The 24,544-nt window shown below is 45.2% G+C and overlaps 1 protein-coding gene across 23 annotated transcripts in view; it reads right to left on the bottom strand.

Moving 5' to 3' along the window:
- Positions 1–30: 30 nt before the first annotated feature.
- Erc2 (ELKS/RAB6-interacting/CAST family member 2) overlaps positions 31–24,544 on the bottom strand; it is an 860,589-nt gene continuing 836,075 nt past the window's right edge. For all 23 annotated transcript variants that reach the window (XR_015639292.1, XR_015639294.1, XR_015639293.1 and 20 more), the window contains 1 exon segment: positions 31–3,055. Coding sequence is in view for 9 of the 23 variants with exons in the window: in XM_087587560.1 (XP_087443686.1) it covers positions 2,681–3,055 (375 nt within the window). In the remaining 14 variants the exon portion in view is untranslated.

Here is a 24,544-nt window from a genome sequence, read left to right as displayed (position 1 = left end):
CACCGCGTATTTGTGAAAGGATGAACTCACTTCGGAAAGAAACAAGGTTTATTTGATGAATATAAATAAGACAATCGGCACAAAGTACTCCTCATACACACAATAACAAAGTTATGAGCTGTACATACCTTGCACATGGTTATTTCTACTAGACATGAGGTTACAATGACTGGCTGATACATGCCCGTTGGTAGTTTCGAGGGTTCCTTAATTTTATTTATTTATTTATTTTTATTTTTTTCATATCGATGTCCATAATCACATGGATCAAAATCACAACCCACATGCCACTCACTTGAAGAAATATTACAAGAAGCACTATCAAACAAGGGTCTCGGGGAAGTAGATACACGGACCCTTGGCAGCATTCAAACGGCGCTCTACACAAAGACAGTGCAGCTAGAGTTTATGTCAATACACTTGAGGGCTCATCATAAACACTGTTTAAAAAATAAAACCCACTTCCAAATGAAAGTTGACACGCTGTTAACGTGCATACTTAATACACAAAAATCATTAAATACAAAATTGAGACTGTATATAGAAATCAAATAGGCTACAAATACAAGCCTGCTTTTGCACAAGGTAAGACTTAGACCAACTTCTCCTAAATGTTAGCCCAAACTTTTTTTGTTTAATCTCAACTACACCATGATTAGAAGGGAATCTGCTAAAGTTTTCACAAAGGAAATATCGTCTAAACAACACAGTGTTTGTTGTAAACCCAGACACTATTTTCAACCAGTGGAAAGGGATGGTTTTGTTGTAACTCCCAAATATCAGAGAATGTTACAAAAAAAAAATGAGAAAAGATGCTGTCTTAGAATTTGGTTTTTCAGGGACTGAATGATATGTTTGCATGTGATGAAGATCAATTAATACTTCTGACCAACAAAAGTGGGGTGAAGAAATGATCCCCAAACATTAGCTGTGTCAAAATTGGCACGAATGCAGATAGCTAATGACATATAATCACTTTGTTGCTACTTCAAGGATCCCGCTTACCATCCTGGCTCTCCTACTTCCAATTTCAAGTATTTAGTTGCAGAGTTCAGGCCAGGACCTGGTGGTAAGAGGGTGTGAGGACTTCTCTGACAATGCCCAAACCATACCTAGGGACTGACTGGTCTATGGCTTGGGTTTCCCACTGCAAGCCTCGGCCAAAATGTACTAAACAAACTCGCAAAGAACTCTGCTCCCTTCTGTAGCAAAGGCCTAAATCCTCTTGAGAGTTAAAGGACAAACCTTTTAAACATGAATGTATGTGAATCATGTATGTAACACGTGAGCTTTACACAGGTCACTACTTACTGACAAGAATGAAGCCCAAAGCAAGAAACCAGCTTGAATATAGTACCCCTGGTGCACCAGGAATAAAGGGTGCAGCCCAGGGACAGTTTCCTTTCCCCAGCAAATAAGGGGTTTGTCTTTGAAATATCTCTATGGCTCATGAGAGAGGTCCAGAGTTAATTGCACCAATATTTTGGAAATTTATAATGATGAGACTCGATGTAAGATTTCAGCAACTTCTGCTTAGAACCCTTTCCACAGCAGCAAAGAAAGACAATGGTATTTATTAAGGCCACTCATGCTTAAATTCATTGTTTGTCCTTTAGAAATGCAGGTGGGAGGGTTTCTCCCGTCGCCAAGATATCAGGTCAGTACAAGAGCTGCACATTCACCAGGCTCAGTTGTGTGTTTTTACCAAGTTGTAAGGACTAATGCTTTTTAATCTCCAGAGGAAGCAGCAGGAGGCGAATTCTCCTTAGTACCTTGTCACTGTATGCAAAAGACCTCGGAACACGGGTCTCTTTCCCTGGCATGTGCTTTAAGATAAGGACTCTATCCACACAGGTTGCATAATGCTATTTACAGACATACAGCTTTTGTGATTGCGCTTCATTCGTCAATGTTTCCATGTTTGATGCTGAAAATGCTTTGGAGTCCATGTTGGAGACATTTTCTTAAAACAAAAACAAAAAACAAAAAAACAAAAAAAACCAACCAAACAAAACAAACAAACGAAAAAAAAGCAAAAAACAAAAAAGAGCAATCGAGAGAGAGAGAGAGAGAGAGAGAGAGAGAGAGAGAGAGAGAGAGAAATGACCCTTCACTTACAGAAGATCCAGGCTCACACTGCTTGCACAGCATTTCGATGGTGAAACATGTATGAACCTCAGCTTTGTCATGAGACCTGCACGTAGGAGAACAAGAAGAGCCTGAGGCCAGGTTGTGTCCCAGCCGAGGGCTTCAAGGAGCATGTGGAGTGGATATGCAGGTGCCTCAGGCTTTTGTCATTCTCCAGTACATGAGCAGGACAATAAAATTATGGATGACCAATTTAGATGTGCCACGCACTGTCAGAGACACACACCATGTTCTCATAAGGCGATTTCTTGGCAAGTTATTAGTGGTTTAAAAAAATTGATTTCATTTCCAACCTGGCCCAGAGGTAACTACTGATAATACCATTCAATGTGGTTCCTTGACCGACAGATTAAAGAAACGGAGGAGGGTAAAGGCTCTCGATTTTTGGTCTTTTGGTTTCTTTGTCAAACACTCCATGCACCGTGGTATACAAACACCGGCAGCAGCACTCGCTCACAGCAAGCTTAGATTGTCTGATAATCTAAGGCGTTAGGACCACTTAGACTGACCAGCACGACAGTAGGAGACGGGGCTAGTTGTCCACGGGAAGCTGAATCCACACTCTGCACCCGTGCAGTGCCCGTGTATCCAAGAGGCAAAGCAACAGGAAAAAATGCTTATTCAGCAGCTTTCTGCAGAGGCGCTCACGTCGTAAAGGTCCAAATCCTTGACAAAAAATGAAGGGGCTGTCGTTTGTTCCTCCTTCTTCATACTCTGTCTTTCCCGTACACCCAATCGGGACCGTCTCGGAGAACCGAATCGAGCAGGAAAGTGAAAGCGAAAATTCCCTTCCTTTCCGACCCGCTGCATGCAGCCACTGGTAGACAAAGAAGAGAGCCAGGCTGCAATAGATTATCAGGACATCGCTGCAGTGCTGAGCTATCCGTTTAGCCAACCCTTCTGACAGCTGCAACGAGAAAGCACGTGATTTAACAGGGAAAGACACTGGTGGTAATATCAGCCATCACAGGGCTTCCCCTACCCTCTCCCGACCCCTGCCATGGCCACTCTCTCTGGTCGGGGAGGGGGTTTGTGTGTGTCACGTTTTCCACAATGATTATAGTTTTACTTTTTAAACTCAACTCAGAGAGATTAGAATCCGAAAGGCAGTCAGTATGCCAAAAGCTTTAACGTCACTTATAAACATGTGACAGCAACAATTTCAAAGAACCGTGAAGCATGTGGTGACTGCTGGAGCTGGCAGTTCCATTCATGTGTACAAGAGCAAAGGAACCCAAAACTCTGAGCTCAAACAGACTCTCGGGCATAGCGTTCCAAGTGTCATTATGCACAACAGACCAAAGTGCCTGTCACCAAATGAGTGGACAAGCAAAATGTGGTGGTATATATCAGACAGCTACAGAAGCTGCTAGCTACAACTGTCTTCTCTGCGCATGCTCACCTGTGTCATTACTATTCAGACACCCTTGGAATTCTGGGTGTTTCCGATGTACAGACATAGTGTAGCTATACACCAGGCAGACACACACACACACACACACACACACACACACACACACACACACACACACAGAGGCAGCCACACTTTCTGGTTCATTTTTACTTTTTGAGACAGGCTCTTGCATTGTGGCCCGGGCTGACTCTGAATTCATGATTCCCCCATCCTGTTGCTTCAGCTTCCCAAGTGCTGGGACTGCGAGTGTGTCCCACCATGGCTTGCACTACACATCACTTTTTATATCTATCCTGTACGTCTGATTTGGCAGTTGATACTCAGGTCCCACCTGCTTAGTCTGCTCAGACAAGCATCGATTTTGGGGCATCCTTAAACAGTGTCAAGGGAACGTCCGGCTTGGAGGAACTCAGCTAATTCATACTTTGAGGAGTCTGGTGTAATTCTGGTTAAGAAACTTGAATCAGAACACATACATAAAAAATGACTTTTGCAGAGCCAGAAATTTAGGGAGTTTCTGGGGCAGATCAGATTACTCACTCTGGCACATAAAGTCTTTGCAAACTTTGTATGAAAATTGTAAGTCTGAGCATGCTTTCTGTTTCATGAGCTTTACATAGCTCTCATTCTTTCGTGTGCTAAGCATTCCTTAATCATCCCTTTAAAGGGCTGGCCAATATATTAAAAGGCCGTATAATGAGAAGAGAAAGGGAAACCTGAGGTAGTATTAAAACGCACAGGTTGTTTTCTTTACAGATGGGGAACTAAGTGAATAATGATTATGGTTGATGTCCAATGTCCTTGATACTTTTCCAAGATAAAGTAGCAGAGAACAATTGTTTATTCAGTTGTGAGATAGGTTTCCAGCTGGGCACCAGGTCACAGAGCAGAGCACAGGTCTCTCAACCACAGTGTTCTGCTTGGGGAAAGGTAATAATTGTTTACAGATAATTAAATTACATCTTAATGATTTAATTAATATTAATTTGATATTTATCAATTCTGTAATGTAAACAGGACATGTCAGCTATTTATTAATTATGATAATAATGAAACCATCCCCGATGGTTTACATTTTAAGATGCCAACGAAGATGTAGACAACGGAGAGAGCAAGTCTGTTAACACATTTAGTGAGGACCACCTCACAGCCCTTATGCCAACTACATTTTTGGCTACATCTCTGAGTCCCTGCAATGCTTCTTAATATTTTTCATTGGAAAGACAACAGAAATAACCAGCCCCATGGATATAGTCAGAGAATTGTGTTTAACAGTCTACCATGTTAAGTCTAGCTTGCAAATGAAATGATTTTTTTTTAAGTGTTGCCACCCTTTGACAAAATAATCCATTCACCAAGAGGCTTGGATGAGTCTGCAGGAAATAAACCAAATCAAACCAAATGACAGGACATTGCCAGCAGTGACAAATAGAGATCACCACTCCTTGAGACACACGTGAGAATGTACTTTTAAAAACCTTCAAAAAATGGGACCCAGCCTTCCAGCAAGGGCGGCCAAGGCCACTACCCACTGTAAGACTATCCCTAACCGGCCCTAACCTCTCCCGTAATCTCTTGCAAGTCCCAGCTCCGTGCTCTGGGGCAGCTGACAGTTCTACTGCCATGATGATTGCCACTCTGACGCACAGCTGTTTCTGTTGTGCCATCCTCATCCATAACTCTTTGCAATCCTGCTTCACTTTGGCAAGATGGGGGCCCTGTGGACTCTTGGCCAGGCTGGCAGGGTCTTCTCTAGGTTCTGTCTGCCCTTATGCTCTGTCTTTCTGTCAGTCCATGCGGTACCCTTTGGCATCACGACATTGCTCTTCTCTGACTGTCCACATACACTTAGATCATTTCTCCAGTGGATTGATCCCTCATTCTCTGCATAGATGGTGTGCAATCTATTTTATCATGAGTTCCCTAGACTTGCCCTGCCCACTATGGCAACTGCTGGCCTCATGTGCCCACTGAATGCTCAAAACATGTCTAATTCAAATGGAGACCTGCTTAAAGTGTGAAATGCATACCAGATTTTGAAGATTTAATATGGGGAAAAAAACCAAAAAAAGAACGTACGCTGTCTCCAGAACAATTTTAGATACTGACTTCATGTCGAGATACTTTGGATGTACTGATTCCAAGAAAAATCCACTGCCCTAAACTCTACCTGCTTCTTATCACTTTAAACACGTGAGTACCAGGTAACTCAGCCTGCCAGTGAGCGTGGATTGCTGTCGATCAGGGTCGCTATTCATTTCCATTGAACACCTATAGCCTATAGATGGTGAGTTGGTGAGGGCAGGGCAGGGCAGGCTGCTCTTGCTCATTCTGCATCCCCTGAGCCTTGTGCAGTGCCTGGAACAGGGCGATTTCCTCTTTGATTCCACAGATACTAAGATTAGAGTAAGTAGAGTCCTGAACTTTCTTCCCTATCCAGCCTCCCTGGAATCAAGCCATTCCATCCTGACCCCTGGGTTTTTTGGAGTGAACTACAGTAGACCATGATTACTTTAACCAAATTAGGGCTACTAAGCAGTTTGTTTTAAACTAATATTCAGGAAGTTTGACCAAACAGAGGTAGCTTCAGGACAGGGGCCCTTCATTTGCAGATCTCTTTCTCCTGTCTTCTTTACGAAAGAGAAACTCACCTGTGAAAGCCGTGGGGCCTCTCTGTGCTGAGAGAGAGCCATAGGCCTGAGGAACAACAGCTTTCTTTAAGAGTGGCTCTCAACCTGTCAGATGACGACACCCTTTACAGTCCTTCATGATGCAGTGACCCCCCCACACACAAACCATAAAATTATTTCATTGCTACTTCATAACTGTAATTTTGCTCCTGTTATGAATTGCGATATAATTATCTAATACGCAGGGTCTCTGATATGTGACCCCTGTGAAAAGGTCCCTCGACCCCTAAAAGGGGTCGCGACCCCGAGGTTGAGAACTGATGATGTCTTAAGTATTGAGCCTCTCCACAGCACAGCGGACTGCCAGTAAGCAATAAGAACCTCGGTCCTAGAACCATAAGCAAGGGAAGTCCTCTGGCAAGCTGCAGGAGCCTAGAGCCCACTGCTCCAAGAGCCTTCCGTTCAAGTCCTTCAAAGGCTGCTTTGACTTGGGTTGGGTGAGAAGCTATACACAAAGCCAAAGAGACCTTCTAGACTTCTGTCGGGCTGCTCATTAGCATACCAAACCGCTCGCTGGTAGGCTCTCTCAACATCACAAATACCTGTGACAGAGTCAAAGCTGGCATCCGGGCTCCTTGCCACGCCCCACTTCCCAGAGTTCTCCAGCTTGGAGCTCCCGCCTCCCCACAGCTTCTCAGCCCTATATAACCCTGCTATTCGGGCCACATGCTGTTTTTAGCTCTGTCTCTCTCACTGTCTCTCTGTCTTTCTCTTTCTCCTCTCCCCCCTTCCTCTCTCCTTACCTGGCCCACCCCAGCGTCCACCCACCCACCATGGTCCAGTCCATTACGCTGGCCATATTTAGCCTACTTCTTTCTCTTTCTGCTCCAGACTCTTCCACATGCCTCTGTCTGCACTGTGACCTCATATCTACAACGCAAGCCTTCCCCTCAACCATACTGTGAGGTGACCCTGTCCTCACTGTCTCTGTGGACCTCCTGCAGAGGTGCCTGGTGCTGGTGGCGGTGATAAGGAACACAGACAAGCCCACGTGCTCACTGAACCTGTACTCTCATGGGGAGACAGACATATGCAGGCATACAAACTGACACACTGAGGGAGGTTTTCAATCTTTGGGTTCTGTGGTCAGGAAGAATACATTTTATTCATTGATTATGGACAACCAGGAAGCAGATATCTCTGATCTGGGATGAGGGAAGATGCCTAAAATTTCTAGTGAAACTGGAAAAAAAAAAGACATCTCATTTATATAATTTGACCTCATTTTTGCACCCAAGCAGAAGTAAATACAGACATTTGCAAGAATTCACAGCAGAATTATTAAGCATCAATGTTATTGATGTTTATCATAGAAAGTATTTAAATTTTTTCTCTATTAGATTTTTTTTGTATTCTTTGGGGGGACATTTTTAACTGAAGAATGGGGAACTGGTATCGTATTAGAATGTAAAGTTAGTTCCTTCTCGGGAAGAAAAAATCTCTGTCTGGTGGCACAGCAGCCTTTGGCTTGACTCTCCGTAGGGTGCAGGAGAGAAAGGGGACAGTGGGGCACAGCAGGGAGACTCTGGCCCAGGAGAGATACCCCCAGGACAGCCAGCTATAAATGTGCCTTCAGACTGTTTTTCTTTGGAATAAAGACACCTGCCTGGTTATAGCTTTCTTCCCCTGCCCTCTTGGTAGTGATTTGCAGAAACAGGCTGGGAGAAAGGGGTCTTTGGTAAACACAGAGGGGTTAAAGGGGAAACTGTTTAATAACAGTAGTAAAATGCAGGCTATTTTTGACATCTGGGTTAACGTCCACTCCATTCCATGTGTGTCCCAAATGTGTGCAGTGCGCCCCAGGTACAAAAACAGACACCCATTCACAACAGCCATGGATGCCGTAACATGTTACACATGGTGCCCGCATAAAAGGCCAACCCATGATAGACTAATTAAACAAGGCAGAAGAGAGGGTTCCTTCTGGGCCTTGGGCATCCTACAGAATAGCTCCTCTGAGTCACTGTGCACAGGAAAGCCCAGCACAGCCGTTTCTGCATACATATATATCCATAACTACATCTGTGTTATGACTTAACATCTTTTAAAATGGGACGGAATGGGTTTCTCGTTTTCTTCATGAAGATTTATTTATTATTGTTGTGATCAAAGTGGCAACAAATTATGCTAAATCATTTAATTTTCTTGATAGGAGCAAACCACCTTGAAGCCATAACTCAAAAGTATGAGTGGAAAGCAGCATTTTGCCTTGAGAGTGGCCTCCTCCAGCTCCACGGGGCAATAAAAAGTAACACTTCAGAGCCCAGAGGGCCGTGAGGGTGGGGGTGGGGGCCTAGCCTGCCAGCCCCATTTTGAAGCTGTTCGGATGACAGAGCTACAGGAGGCCACAGCAGAGGGATTCTGCATTTCATCTCTGCCCTCTTCCCTGCTGGGTATGACGCACCCATATTTTAAATGAAGGGATTCAGAAGGCTATGCAACCTGTACCTGGAATGGCCACATACGGGTCTGGGTCTCCTCAGGATTTATTTTTGTAATTATTATTGTGGTCAGGAGTATGAATGGCTCATGTTCAGAGCAGGCTGCCTGTTCCAGCATCTCTGAATTAATTATCTCAAACAAGACTCTAGGTACCACACACTGACTTGCTTGAGTAGCAGCCCCTCCCTGCGAAGAAACTGAGCTGAGAGGTGCTGGGTGTTTGGGTCAAATTCCCTCCTTTGAACTATATCTTTTTGACTCTTCAGTAATTTTTTTTTTCTTCTTCGGCCAGAATTTCTAAAACCTTAGTCTTTGTCTCTTATCGTTCCAGCTTGTGTAATCTCTCTCTAACAGTGGTAGCACTTAAGTAACATCTTTCTGCTGTACACAGTCTCTAATACATCTATACATCTATGAATATATGCACATGTTACTTCAGAAGGCTTTATTTTAATATTTTAATGGAACCAACTCTTCCCTATTACTCACGTTGATAAATGCCGGGCCATCGCAATATGGGGCCTTATTTCCCAAATCAGGTGGGCAGCACCATGCCACATAGCAGCCTTGCCTTGGGCCCGAGATCCTGAGATCCAGCAGTGGCCTTCTCTCAGGAGAGAGCACCTGACATGGTCATGCTGGGTGCAATACTTCACTGGCCACCAGCAAGTTCTGGTGCCACTGCGGTTTACATTTGGGATCAGAGTATTGTGGACTGAGTTGCCTCCTTCACAAAAGCAGACTGGATGAGAAGGAAAAAGAAAACCTCCAAAGTCCCCAGTTCAGTACCAGCGGGAGGTGCTCCATCTAATCTTTAACACGCTGGTTGAATTGTAATGAGCTTCTTCGTTGTCATTTTTTTTTTCTCCTTAAAAAAACAGGGTCTCAGGCTGCCCACATTTGAAAGACTGCAGCCCAGGTCTCCTCAGTCTCAAAACTCTGGACATTCGTGGCTGACCAGTTCTTTGCAAGGGGGCACTGACCTCAACGGAGGACGGCTTGCAGTCTCCCTGGCCTCTTTCAATAGCATATCCGCACTCCCAGTCGTGGCGACGAGAAGACTGCAGGTATTAGTAATGTAGCTCAAGGGAAAGCACGGGAGTCCCAGGTGAGAAGCCTTGATATTGGCTGACTGTGGACTTTAAACCTAGAAACACTTTGGTAGAGATGTACGTGCGTACGTGCGTACGTGCACTTACCGAGCCACTGTAGAAGATACGAAGAATTTTGCAGAAGAAAAGATTTATTTCTGCACTGCTTCTTGTTATTTAGCACGCGGCCGCCCAGCCTAAAACGTCCCTGGAAGTAGCTAACACCCGAGTACCGAACATAATGAAAACATACAGCGATCTGACATGAGATAGACAGGCCGCTGTGCAGAGATAGAAAGGCACCCAAGACACGTGCTGAGCTAAGTGAAAAGGTAAAATCTAGTTTAAATTTATAGCATTCCTCCAGTGTCCCTCTAGGAGTTTGGCATTTTGCCAGGGTTCCTTGTTAAAAATTTGTTAAACGTGTTTGGCATTAACGCAAACACAAAGTGGTCATTTGTTACAAATTCTATTGGAATGCATTCATTTAAGGCAATGAAGTAGTTACTAGAAGAGAAAAAAAAAGTTCATTAAGTACATTTCAAAAATACAATGATGTATGCAGTGTGTAACTGTGGCGCCCCTGTGGCTATATAAATTGCCGACAGAATAACCACACATTGTGTTCAGCTTGAAACTGGAATCTTTTAAACATAACAGATAGAACAAAACCGCGTTTTGTTTGTTGTCAAAACTGATGGGAGCCTTTCTTTTCTGAACTCGTTTAAATAACCCGGAGTTTGGCATGCGTTTTCTAACATCTCCGATCAGGAAAACACACAGGTCAAAACAATGCTTTGGGTGTCTTGGAGGGGTGCTGCCAATGTCATTGGAGATGAGGTGCTGATTCAGCAAATGGAACCCCTGTGCTCCTGAGAGAAGGGAACTGTCCCTGGGAATCCTGGAGCAGTCTGTCTGGGTGGGGCCGTACTTCCACACCCTCCTAGTCACAGGAAACTATTAAGTTTCCCATAGAGGAGAAACCGTAAGCTTTCATCACCGAGTATGGAATCCTATGTGCAAACATCCTAAGCCTGTGTACAGAGCTGCCATCTTCCTGCCCCACCCGGCCTACTCACAACCAAGGCATTCCTGCTGAGCAATGGTTCTTGGCTGGCCAAGAACAGCCAAGAACTTGAGCTTCAGGAGAAAATGGTTACGGGTCCTGCTACTACCCGGGGCTCCATGACATAGCTTGCAGAGGATGCTAACAGGAAATGTCTTTTCAGGACCCACTGAAGTTTACTTGTGGGTCTTAAAATTGAGTTAAAAAGTTAGACTTGGTAAACTTAAGAAAGTCTGACTCAACTACTCTTGTTTCTGAGTAACAGGACCGGAACCAGAAAGAGCCCCAGGACCCCAGATCTCATAAGACACTGACATATGATCCTAACATACATAGAGCTCCCAGGCCGCTCCAGCTTGGCTTTTTGGTCTCTCTGAGCTTGGTGTAACCTGTGCTGCCCTCGAAGAGGATAGATCCAGGATCTCCTGGTCCCAAGCTCTTAAAGCATTCTCCCAGTTCAAGTGTGCACTGAGAGGAAACCTAGACGTCTGTGTGTGGTCTGGATGAGGCTGTTTTTCCATTTACAAGTGCCAAGTGGGACCAAGTAACAAGACTCAGCAGAGGGTATGTATCTCCAAATGAGGAAAGAACATGAGATTCAAAATAGACCAAAAGAAATACAAGGATACTGCAGAGCCCACTTTCATTTTGTGTGTTTCAAAGTTCATGCCATTTGGGAAGCCCCTTTTAAAGAATGTATGCACGCGCACATGTGGACACACACACACACACACACACACACACACACACACATAGAGGGTTTCAAACTTGACAAAAATATACAGCCATAAGGAGACAGCATCAGGGCCCCTCTTAGCGTCTCAGTAATGTCTGCATACGTAGCAGATTCTGAAACGGAAGACTCGCTATAAATTCTCCATAAAGACTCCATGATAAATCCCCACTCTCCAGGCCAGGCTTTTTCTTGAGATAGAGCTTTTCAAAGTCAGAAGAGAATAAAGCAGGACATGTTTTAAGTCCTGTACAAGGGAGCTTGTCTTAGGTACATAAGGGAGACCTTTCCCTAAACTAGACAGAAAGATGGTTGTCATGTTCAGCAAGGAAGTAGAAGGGCTGGATAAGCATTTTGGAGAATTTAAAATATGAAGGAACAGTTTAATCGCTTAGGTTTACCCACCAGAAGTGGCTCAAATGACAAGTGTTTCCAGCAGGATCCTCATGGAGCCACTCATGGCAATTAGCTTCTGGGATCTGAGAGGGCCCTTCCCACCTTGCTGAGGTAGAATGCCATTTACTCTTGGGCCAGTGACTAATTAGGGGTCTTGTTTGAAGATCAAGGTCTTGTTATCCCTGCTTCTTAATAACATGGTTTGCCTGTTGGCCACCTGGGTCCAGGCAAGACCTTCTTATCCCCCTCCCCAAACTACCAAGCACTGCCTTAGGCCAGAGCAAGTGTGGGCAGGAAACCACAGATCCAGCCTTTTAAGCAATTTAACCTCTTCATCACCAACATCTTGCAATCCTGTACTTACTTGATTGAGCTGTCCTGAGATGAAGAAGTCTGAGCTTGCTTCTAAGACAGAGTGAAAGGCTTTGCTTCAATGCAAAGGAAACCCTTGAAGGTGCAAACCCTGCGTAGCATGTTTCCTTGCTGGAGGAAAGAGTAGGGGAGGAACTCCACTTTTCCAGATGAGCAGGGAATCAAGAGGTTCTTTGCCTTTGCTTGGAGTTGGGTCATTTCCGGAATGTCGTTAGAAGTGACTAGTGAAAGCAGGGGACCCAGAGGACTGGACATGAAGTCATACATTTCACCTGGGGCCAGTGGCCACACAGACTGAGCCTGGGAGAGCTGCTGCCATCTTTAAGATAGAGCAGGGGAGAGGCCAAAATGGCAGAACAAGTTAGTTACAAAGCATGAAGTCCTAACAACTAGACCAGAAACAGCCCTGAGGTTGGTTCTTTGACTGTTGACATCCTCTGGTCTGAGTAGGTTGTGGTCAGTAAGCCCATTAGTGTTCCAATGTGGCAACAGCTAATGCAGCAAGTTCAATCTGGTTCTGTTTAATTTCTAAATGCTCGTGCAAGCCGCCAGTGACGGCCAGCTGAAGGCAGGCAATCCCACCACTGTGAACACAGCCATCATTGTCACCGGTGTGAAATTCATCTTAAAAACGACTCACTTTTGGCAGATAGAAGTTTTGTATTTGATTAATTGGACTTCAATTTCAATTTACTGCAAATTGCTTTGTGTTTTCTAAGCAACCACCAAGAGTTTCCTCCAACAAAAGGAAGTAGCCTTCCCTGGGGGAGGAGAAGCTCTTTGGTAGGTGGGAAGCAAAAGAGAAATAAATACAGGCCAGTAACAAGCCAGGGGTCCAGGCTTTAAAGGTATTCTCTAAGCACTAATAATCTTCACCTTCAACAATTACAGGGATGGGACAAATGCTATCTCTGTCTGGTGTGTAAAGTTGAAAAGTGAAGCATATTCTGGAATGAGCTACAAAAGCAAACTCAATCTGGATTTTATATTGTCTATTAGCTGTGTTTATGAAAAGCACAAAACTTAACCCATGACCTTTCCCCTTCCTTTCCTTTTCTCCTTTTTGCCTGTGGGAGTCCTCCCTTTCCCATATGTGGGGGTCCTCCCATTTCTCTATCCGTTTACGGAACCATGCTAAAACAGCTCCAGCGTCATGCAATCTGCATTTAGAGGCATGTCAGCCACTACTTTATGCAAACTATTATAGGGAACATGTAATTATGCAGTTAACGTCATGCTAAGTATCAAGGTTGAACCATGTATTCACCCTGATTTTTAGCAGCCTTTACACTCTGAAGAGACTGATATTAGTAACGTATTGTTTGTCTCCTACCCACTCTCAATGCAGAAAAAGCAATGTTAACAGGTGGTAGGATGGTGCTGTGAGCATTGCTCCTAGTCATGGCCACCTCCCTCCCCTGGCATAACGTAGTACCCCCAGCCTCTGAACTGATCTGCAAGGAAGGTTGGAAGGGTTTTCAAGGAGAAAACAAGTCTTTGGTCCTTCCATGTGAGAACTAGAAGCACCTGAGTCCTGTTTTCGTATGGCGTTGACCGACAAGTACTGTGAATTTCTGTTTCCAGGGGTTTGCCTGGATGCTGCTTTCAGGCAGATTTCAGTCAGTAAGTAGTCTTAGTGTCAGAGGTCACCTAGAGCATCCATTAAAAGCCTCTGCTGTAGGGGATGGATCAAGGCATAGGTCCCTGCCTTTTCCCACAGGACTCTGCATTACAGTCTTCTGACTTCATGGTATCCTGGATGATTAATCACTTTTAAATATGAAAAAAATGAACATGTCCGAAGCACTCTTCCAAACTGTCAAATCTTTTTACCTTAGCATAGATCCTGTGTCTCCCTTTCCCAGAGAGTCCGAAGCAATACATTTTCTGTTGGAAAGTCAACTCTTGAAATCCCATGCAGAAGCCCCGAGCAATATATTTTAACATCTTAATTTCATTTAGGAGGAATGCAACGATTGATCGTTTATCATCCCAGGATTGGATGAACTATCTGGAGCACTCCAATGTATAGCTTCCACACAATTGATGGGATATCCACATGTCTTCCGGCTGCCCAGGGGCTTCGGGGTCCAAGGGATCTTTGAAGGGGCAGAATGCTGAAAAGATTACCAAGGGAGGGTCTGCCTTTAAAGATGAAGTGTAGCTCCAAAGCTCCATTCTAGAACCTCCCTCAGCTATGACCAGGATGTCTGCTGCTGGATTACTCCCTCTCTTCCAACTCTTATGCAGAATCCTGTCTTCCTCTCCTATCCCTTCACATTTTGCAGTGTCCCTGATCTTGTGCTACAGGCATGGATAGAAGTGAGAAATAATATCCCCAAGTCTGTGAGCTCCACAGTAGGGTTTCTGTTTTACCCACTCTGTGATTTCCATAGGCGACAACATTGTGTGAAATGCACAAAGAAACTGGTAGTTCCACACATCTCTGAAAATCCTTACATGCACAGACTTTCTTCATACAGGGACCCACTGCCCAGTGGGCCACTGAGAAGGAAAACAATGGGGCCCCACCACACACAGAAGAATGAGGAGTGTAATGAAGGCAGAGGTTATTTCAGAGGGACTCTAAGGCCAGTCACAGTCTCATAGTGTCAAAAAGCAGGCATGCTCTCTGGTTTGAATTTATGTTTAAGTCCTGTGACAATGTCTGACCTTGAAGGTCTGCACAAGAAATGCAGAGACCCTGGGCTGCAGCCTTCCATCTCCCATCTCTACTTCAAGTCTGGAATCTAAGTGAACTCTAGAATTGTCCCCGGGATTTCAAGGCTCCAAGTATAATGAGGGCACATTAACAAGGGGCCTCTTGCATGGGCCATTTCTCTCAATGGTATGGGGGTTCCTGTTATCACAAATGTTTGACACTTAGATTTGGAGGTTCTCTAAGAAGGAATTTCTACACAGCGCTTCTCGTTGGTCACTTTGAAGAGCAAAGAGGAGGATGATGTATATTCATAATACATGAACTGGCTATAAGGTTCCTTATTAAGTTCTAATACCCTGGTGGGCAGGGGCTTGATGTTATTCTTCTAGGACAGGCTCAGCATCTAGGATGGAAATCGTCCAGAGACTAAGGGAATGAAGCCTGGTAGAGTGGTTGCCTGACACCAGCAATTCTTACAAGTAACCTTACAGCCCTTGCTGTCCAGTGCAGCTGGACGCTGAAGTCCTCCAGCAGCCCTTTCCTTCAAAGCCAGACCTGAGAGTAGGAAGTACTCCCACCCCAATAGATGCATCAATCCTCTGCTTGGGCACCAGTCAATGAACAGGGGGCCCACTGGGTCTTTGCACACAGTTCTTCCCTTTACCTGGCTACTCTCTTCTTATCCATAGAGGTAGGCTTTAGTGCCATTTCTTCAAAACCTTTCCTTCACTGTGATTCCTGCTCTCTGCCAAACCCTTTCCTAGCACTCCCTTCCCAATGTTTGCCCAGCAACTCCTGGTTTACAAGGGGGAAAGACCCCACATATCTGTCATCATTTGGCTGATGGCTGCCTGCCCAAGGTGGCCTTCCTGGAGACAGGCTGGGTGTGTGTCACTCCCTGCAGTGCTTCTAATGTACCTACAAAGAATGGACTAAGAGAGTTGAGTCCGTTGGTGATAACAACTGTTTGCTGACTGCTTGTCCAGGTATTCTCAATGCTGAGTGTCATGGCTTTCAATAGTCTGATCTGGAGAGTTTGCTGTTGCTCTGGTCCTTAAATGTGCCAATGTGACACAGGGTCCTATGCACCTCTTGTTATCTCTTCCCCCTCCTAGTTTGGGTGAGAAGATAAACAAATAAATGCTTCTAGCACAGCTAATACTGTCCATCTGACAGATTCTAGAGTCACCATGGAGGCAAGTCTCTGAGCACACCTATGAAGGATTAACTGCAATGGGAAGACGTGCTCTTAATATGGCGAGTCTGTTCCGCGGGCTGCAGTCCAGGATTGCATTAAAAAAAAAAAGAGGGAGCTGAGCACCAGAGTCCAATGCTCACTGCTTCCTGACCCTGATGCAGTGTGGCCAGCTGCCTCCCACACCTGCCTTACCCTCCATGATGGACTTGTATTTTTCAAACTGTAAGCCAATATCATCTTCCTTCCCTTTATGTGCATATAGTCAGACATTTTGTCATAGCCATAAGACAAGTGACTAACATACCTGCTTCTATATAGCCTCCTGCTGGCATTATAAGCCCAATTAGCAGCAATCCTTATAACCTTTGCCTCTGTACTAATCATATGGACCACCGTGAGCAGAATATAGAAAACGTCTTCCTGGGATCTTCACACTTAGGATATCTATGGCCTGCTCATGAACCTGGTCACCTTCATGAAAGTGTGCGCAGGATAGAGGAGCCAGGAGGGACAGGGGCAGAGGAAGCACAGGCTTCCTTCCAACAGTAAATTATGTGCCTCCTACTTGGGGCACTCCAGCAGACAGCTCTGTTGGCAGCCTTCTGATTTCTCTTGGGTTCTTTCTGTTGGCATGGGCCACTTGGCTTCACAAAGATTCGGGGGGTGGGGGTGGGATCATGGCTCCAACTGTTAGGTAAACCTTCAAGGATATGTCTGTGCCAGGTACAAAAAAGATGCCTCAGGAAGAAATCTTAATTATACGTAGACATTTAAGCCACAAGAAGGAGCAGTTGTCCTAAGTTTTTGGAAGGTTCGCCTCCAGTTTTAGTTGTAAGCTGGAACAAGCTCACTGACTCACTTGGGAAAGGTTTCAACAAAATGATATATTTTATTTTATTTTACAGCTTGTTTTGGCTAAACACAATGGAAAAAGAGAGGGGGATTACAGCTTTTAATTCTTTAGTGGGTAAGGCATTCCATCACTCAAACGAATCGCACCACAAGCACAAGGTCTTAGGTGAGGTGGCCCACTTTCTCAGTCTTTAAGAAGGAGATGGAGCTGAAAACTCAGAAGGAGGCCACGAGCTATGCCTTACGGTCTTCGGTGTGGACCATACTAGACATGCCTGATGGGAAATAAGACTTTTCTAGCCTTACTGGCTCCCCCCTCAATTCCAGCCAAGCCCTATTGCCTGAACCATCTCTGAACAGTGTTTCAAGGAGGGTGTCACTGGTTGAGCTGGGTAGTAAGGAGCTTTAATAGAGAAGCAGAAACATCCCCAGTTTCCACAAGATTAGGAAGACAGTTGGGATACTGTTATTTTTTGCTTTCTACTTTCAAAATTGCCCTGCCTCCCTTCCCATCCCATGTAGATCCAAGTGATTATTCAATACAGTGGGTATTTCTTTTTCCGGCCATGAAGCAGGACTAGGGAGTCAGTAATACATAGTCCCTAAGAGTCCAGGCTTGCAGAAATTGGGTCCAAAGAGGAATATACAAGAAACTGCCATATTGCATGAAATATGAGCTAACTGGATGGGTGGGCACAGAGACGGGTGCCACTGAAATGGGGTGCTATAGTCAGAAAAGACTCTCGCCAAATGCCTAGGCAGAAAGAGTTAATGAGCTGGAGCCCTGAGGGAAGGAAAGGAAGGCCAGACGCAACACGGATGACGATGATCCGGTGATGGCAGGACCAGAGACAGCTAGGCAGGGGAGTCTTCTCACTGATGTGGTAGACAAGGTGAAGAGGCAACCAAAGCAAGTCCACACGGGGCCTTTTGGCTGCACTGTGGAGGTCAGATGCTTCCTTTAGGGCAGAGGGATACCACTGAGAAATGGAAAAACGTATGCTTTTTATATGGTCTACCTAGGCAATATAGAGATTGAATCAAAGAACTAGGAGGCTAGATAGCTTCTCCCTAGGAGTCAAACAACACACTTCAAGTCTTTTCAGTACATTCTAGTGTCCCAGCACGGCCTCCTTCGAGCGGTGGTGGTAGACAATACATCTCTTCTTATTTTCTGCTGACTCCCTCATTCACTGGTTCCTTCATCCAGTTGATTATCTAACTCGATAGGCATTGATCTATGCTTGTGACATTATTTAGAAATAAGGATATATAGACAGAGGTCATTCTATACTGTCACGCTGGATTAGGACAAATCTTAACCAACTGAGGCAGGTAAGAAGGGAGAGGGAAGGGGTTGGGGATTTGGCTCAATGGTAGAGCGCTTGCCTAGGAAGCGCAAGGTCCTGAGTTCGGTCCCCAGCCCCAGGGGGAAAAAAAAAAGAAGGGAGAGGGAATATGAACACATATGACACAGGATTCCTGCCACACCTAGTGGTGAGCCCAACTGGAATGAGGCTCGTTCAAGGCAGGGAACACTAAAGGGTTCCAGGAAGGGTCTTCCTCCAGAGCCTTCAAAGAATGCATAGCTATGCTTGTACCTCGATATTGGACTCGTCCTGGCAGATACATGAGAACAAATATTTTGGCATTTTGTGTGCCAGTTAGATTTTGTTAACTGACACAAACCTAGATATACCTGGGAAGGAGGGAATGAGATTGGCCTGTGAGCATGTATCAGGGGCATTCTCTTGATTGGTAATTTGTAGGTAGGCCTAGCCCACTGTGAGCTGTAGCAAACCTGTACAGGACAGGGCTATATAAAAATGGCAGCTGAGTCAACCAAGAGATGGAGCTAATAAGTAGCTACCCTACTTCAGTTCTCTAGATAATGACCTTGTAAGCCACATAACCCTTTCCTCCCCAAGTGGCTTTTGGTCATGGTATTCATCTCAGCAACAGGAAAGTGAAGAAGGATGGACATGTAAAGCCATGTGGCCTATAGTATGATGTAATGAGAGCTCTAGAAAGCCTCCATGGAAGTCCATGGGGACTTGTTACTCTGCCCCAACAAGACTGAAACTTCAAGGTACTTAGATGCCGGTGTTGCTGGAGCCCCTGTGGCCAAGGGTCCTTTGGGAGTCAAGAGGCATCTCCCCTTGCTCCACACCGCACACTTGCTCCAACAGTTACCCAGCTACACAGCATGGGCTCAGAGGCCTGGATCAGAGCTCTCTCAAGAGTAGCCATCTGTGAGAGAATTTGCACCCAAAGTCAATATTTGTTACAGGCAGCTGTTGTGTTTGCGATATGAAAGCTCCAACAGGTTTGTCTTAAGATATCTGCCCGTGTGGTCTCTAAACCATGAAGTACCCTTGTCCCTAGGAAACCCCTGAAGATAAGCCAACGGGACAGTATCCCACACAGTGGATTCTGGCAAGCAGCAATGCATGAAGCTTGAGCGGACAGCCCAGGACACAGTCTTCAGGGAAGCTGGGCACACAATTGAGGTACTTGTACTGCTGTGGGGTGCAGTTGGAACCTCCCTGGCCTCCCTTGGTGCTGATCAGCTGTTCCCAGCTGGAAGCAGTAAGGTCATCCTCTTCCCAGGGACATTAGCTGATACAGCTGAAGTACTTGGGGTCAGTTAGAGCACACATGTCACTATACCTCCCAGGAGGAAGAGATTTTGGTCACCATGGTTCCTGTCCTGGATGTGGTGTCTTCAGGCAGTACTGTTCTCGCTTATTACATGAACATTAAATGTCTTTGTGTGGTTTAACACAATAGAGGGTGAGCTTTGTCTGGTCCTTGCTGATGGTTAGCTGTATAACCTTGAACCAAAATCTGGCTTTTTCTGGGCTTCAAGAGCCTTATATGTGAGACAAACAGAAAAATCTAGTTAACACACAGAGCACTTGAAAGCAGTAGCAAACACTGAACATGTTAATGACTTTCATGGATGGTTTGAGAATAAGAGAGCCTTAAAAAATACAAGCCTATAATATGTTTGTTTCTATCATGAAGTCGTACGCTACCATCTCAAAATAAAAGTGCCAATTTGCCAACTCTAGACTTGGGAGTTGCGGAAGAAAAGGGAAGGAGTGGTAGGGTAGATAAATTCTCATAGGGACCCAGCTCAACAACCCCATTTGTTTCCCTGATCTTTATTGGTCACTGTGACAATACTGTGTCACCTTCAATTCTGATGAGAGAATCTCATGTTGAAAGCTATGGAAGGATGCAATGATTAGAAAAAGAATAAGACTCCAGCCAGGGATCTCCCCTTGACCTCACTACAGAATATAAACCCTTCCCTAAGTGGCTTCAGAATAGATTCAATTGCAAATGATTTTGAGGCACTGGAGAAAATCTAGAGGGCATTACTTCCTGCTGGGTTTTGGAAAGCCTTTCTTTGACCGCCCCCCCCATCCCCCATCCCTAAACTTTCCAAAATCTAGGAAGCACATAAGGCACAGCCAGAAGCTTCTGACTCACGCTCTGGAAATTATTTTGCTGAGCCTCAGTTTTCTTATCTGTCAAATGGAGATGATAGCTCACTCGCCCGCCCACAGACTTCCTGAGGCTCGAGGGTAATATGGACATGAAAGGGTCCCGTCAGCAGTTGGGATATTAGAAAGGATGCTGCACAAAGTTATGGCAGATTGGGGAAAAAAAAGAACCGGAAGGAAGTGGCCCAAGATAAAAATGCATTAATATTAACCAACAGGTTTCTTCAGAACAACAAAACAATGAAACAATAATTTTAGAGAAACAAAACCTTGCCTAGGAGAAGTCTGCCAGAGGAAAGGAAATGAAGGCACAAGCAAGTGGCCCTTGGCTTACCTATTTGAAAAACACAAGATGAAACAGATTCTTTGTAAACCAATATTTGTAAAAGCCCCACTGGGCTTTTTGCCTGCACAGACTGCCTATTATCTTGGCAAAAGATGAAAACAAGGGAATTCTTATTTAAAACAAGCATGAAGCAAAGTCAGGTGAATTTCCTGGCGTGGCTCTGAGCTACGATTCTGAGTCCTACTGTGTGCTGAGCACAGTGCTAGGCATTGGACACATGTAGTTCATTTGACGAAAGAGATCTTAGTACTTTGTATAAGTGGCTGTGTAAAATTCAGTTTTTCACCTAGTCACCATCATGTGTTATTTGCCCCACAGATGTTCGTTTAGTGTATAACGTGCAGACTTGGTACTATATAGTGCAGACTTGGTACTATATAGCGCACAGGTCCTTGTAGCCAGGTAGGGTTCTCAGCCTCAGTATTTCTGATTTGGAGGACAGATGAGAGTTCTTCGTTTGATAATTCTTTTTTTAAGTTTTTACATTTACTCTCTCTCTCTCTCTCTCTCTCTCTCTCTCTCTCTCTCTCTGTGTGTGTGTGTGTGTGTGTGTGTGTGTGTGTGTTTGTGTGTGTGTGTGTGTGTAGGAGCTAGTGTGAAGGTTAGTGTGAAGGTTGATCTTCTCCTTCCATGGGGTCCCAGGGATTGAACTCTGGTCCCCTGGCTTAGCAGTAAGCCACCTTATCTGTTGAGCCAACTTCCTGGTTCTGCCTTATAATTCTTTGTACAGTAAGGGACCGTCTGTGAATGGCAGGTATTTAACAATGTCTCTAACCACATAGATATCACCCTGCTATAATTACCAAAAATGTCTCCAGGTCTTATTAAGTGTTCCTGGTGGCTGGAGTGGAGATGAGGCAGAGCCTGCTGAGAACTGCTGCTTTTGGTTAAGAGATGAGAGAAGTGAATCTTGGAGAGGCTACACTTGCAGTAAGGGAGTCATATGCATGGAGCAGAAGCCAGAGATGATCTTTGAAGTCTATAAGCCTGGTGTCTGCATGATGAGGTCGACCAGAAGGTGGGAGTTCCTGGGCCTGAGCCAGCAGGATCCTATCTCCTTTACAATCAAGGCATGTCTACCCTTCAATTATACATTTGGATTCTCTGGCTTTTTTTCCCTCTTTCTGTCTCTGCCAGATCACATCAGCCACAAACATTTCATTCTTGAAAACAGGAGGAAACTCTAGCTGGCCTGTGTTCTGGACCCCAGATATCCTTGCATCTTGCTATGACATGTGAGTGGACCTCCACTGAGCTGCTAGCTTGTCTTTGTAGCATAATTCATGTTTTGACTCCTTAAACAGTAAGTCAGTTGGGGCTTATGGGAAGTCCTCAAGGAAAGAAAATTGGGCTTATTATATTTTCTCTGCGTAGCCCTGGCTCAAATATCTTAGAACTCTTAAGCCTCAAGGTTGGGTTCCAGTTCCAGGGAGTGGCCCTGACTAACTTCTGCAAAGGTTGCTCAGCAAATATACGGAAGATAAAAGATTCCTCGGTAGAATGTCTGCCAGGCTCTTAAGCCTGCATTCATATCTAATTTATAATCACCCTTTGAAAAACAAAACAGGTTCCTCTTTCAAGGAGATCGTGTTACCCAGGCCTGGCATGGTGCAGGGGAGCGACAGGTGTAGTTTATGTGAATAATCACCCACAATCAGCTGCACTTAAGAACCAACAAGGAACATGCTCTTTAGAGGGCAAAACTGCTGAGTCACCCTTGCCTTCCCAATGGGTGCCAAGGCCACTGACTGCGTACAAAAAGCAACTTGGCTGCCTATTATGATTCAAGTGCCCTGGCCCTGAAGGCCTGAGTTCATGCTGATATGGCTATGAGCTCATTGTGTGGTCTGGAAGGAGAACTTTCTCTTCATTGGGCCTCAGTTTCCTTTTTTTGTAAAGTCAGGCCTAGGCTGTCTTAGATGAAAGGAGTCCTGCTTTAAACGACAGTGATGATTTCCCTGTGGTAGCATCTTCTCCTCAGGAGTTGCCTGAGCCTATGAGTTTCTAGGTGAAGAGACCATCATGGAAAGGGCGACAAACATTAATAATATCATCCCCCTGCAGGCACTCCACGCCAGGAATTACTGCATCAACAGGAGTAGGCTTTTCCTCCGACTAACACCCTGCTCTGCTTCCGCCAGCTAAGTGGATCCAAAGCCAGCTAGTCTAGGATGAGACTAGAAGAGGATGAGCTAGTCTAGGAAGAGACTAGAAGAGGATGAGCTAGTCTAGGAAGAGACTAGAAGAGGATGAGCTAGTCTAGGAAGAGACTAGAAGAGGATGAGCTAGTCTAGGAAGAGACTAGAAGAGGATGAGCTAGTCTAGGAAGAGACTTACAGGTTTAATGCTACAAACCAGAACTCGGCAAGCTAATAAAGGGCCAGAAAGCCATCACTCCCGCTTCTGCAGACCTAAGAGTCTCTGTTCGGCCATGGCAGCATGAAAGGAGCCCTAGCCACGTTGCGAACAAGTGCCGCACAGGCTTATAAAACAAAAGAGGTTGACAACCCACATTAGGTTGTGGCCTGCTGTGTGGTTCTAAGCACCCAACCTGGTCTTCTGGGTCTCTGCAAGCTCCAGTGCTCTGGGCCTGGAGGAAGACACAAGTGCTCCCTAAGAGTCATGCACATGTTAGAACAGCTCCATCTCTCCCTTGGTTTATCTTCTTGCAGTCAAAGCCTAGTTGAAAAAAAAAAAAAAAAAAACTTCAAGAAGTTTGTCTCCATTTGAGGAGCAAAGGCCTTCAGGATAACTGTCATCGAAAACCACACTGTCTATCTCCCCTCATCATCGGATTCGGATGCGGGCCCCAACTCCAGGGGAGCCAGGAAGAAAGGGTGCTGGAAACAGCACTTCTCACAGGAACTTGGCTCATCCTCTCTGGAAAATCAAATTCAAGCGGGAGGAGAGTTCTGAAACCCAATTGCTGCCGGCAGCACCTGGAGGTGGAATGGGCTTTCCTTGCACCAGAACACCTTTCTGGCGCGCACGTGTGCACAATTTGGATTAGAAGGGCACACTGAAGGAATAGTTTGATTGTGAGGTCATCACTTGAGGCTCCAGAGCCCGACTGACCTTTTGAAGTCTGTGCTCAGGGAACTTCATTATGCTACTTTTCTGACTGGATCCTGTCTCTGATTTTTCCCGAGTCCCTGACCAGTGTTCCTTTGATGATGAGATGTTTGCCTTGATAGAGAGGCATAGGCAGAGGGAAGAGAGGGAGAGGGAGGAAGGAGAAAGGGAGGGAGGGAGGGAGGGAGAGGGAGACAGAGGGGGGGAGAGAGAGAGAGAGAGAGAGAGAGAGAGAGAGAGAGAGAGAGAGAGCGCAACATGCAGGGAAGCAGGAGGAAAGACCTGCTTATTAAGTGGTTACTCCTCACCAGGGCTGCTGACGATGATGTCTTTAAGGAGCTGTGATTCTTCAGAGGATGGGATTCTCCCTCATAGGATACTAGCATTGCTTCCAGAGAACGGATGGGAGCTTCAGCTCATGTAGGAACCTGTGCCACCTCAAGCATGTAGTCCCCAAGAGTTCCCAATCCTGTAAAGTTGTAATTGGGAGTCACTTCTAGAAAAGTGAAAGTTGGTCCTTCCTGTGACAAGCCTTTGTGCCCTTGTCACC

The sequence above is a fragment of the Rattus norvegicus genome, chromosome 16, assembly GCF_021556685.1.
Source record: "Rattus norvegicus strain SHRSP/BbbUtx chromosome 16, alternate assembly SHRSP_T2T, whole genome shotgun sequence".
Lineage (NCBI taxonomy): Eukaryota > Metazoa > Chordata > Mammalia > Rodentia > Muridae > Rattus > Rattus norvegicus.
The sequence above is the reverse complement of the archived record's forward strand: the minus strand, read 5'-3'. Positions and strand labels throughout refer to the sequence as shown.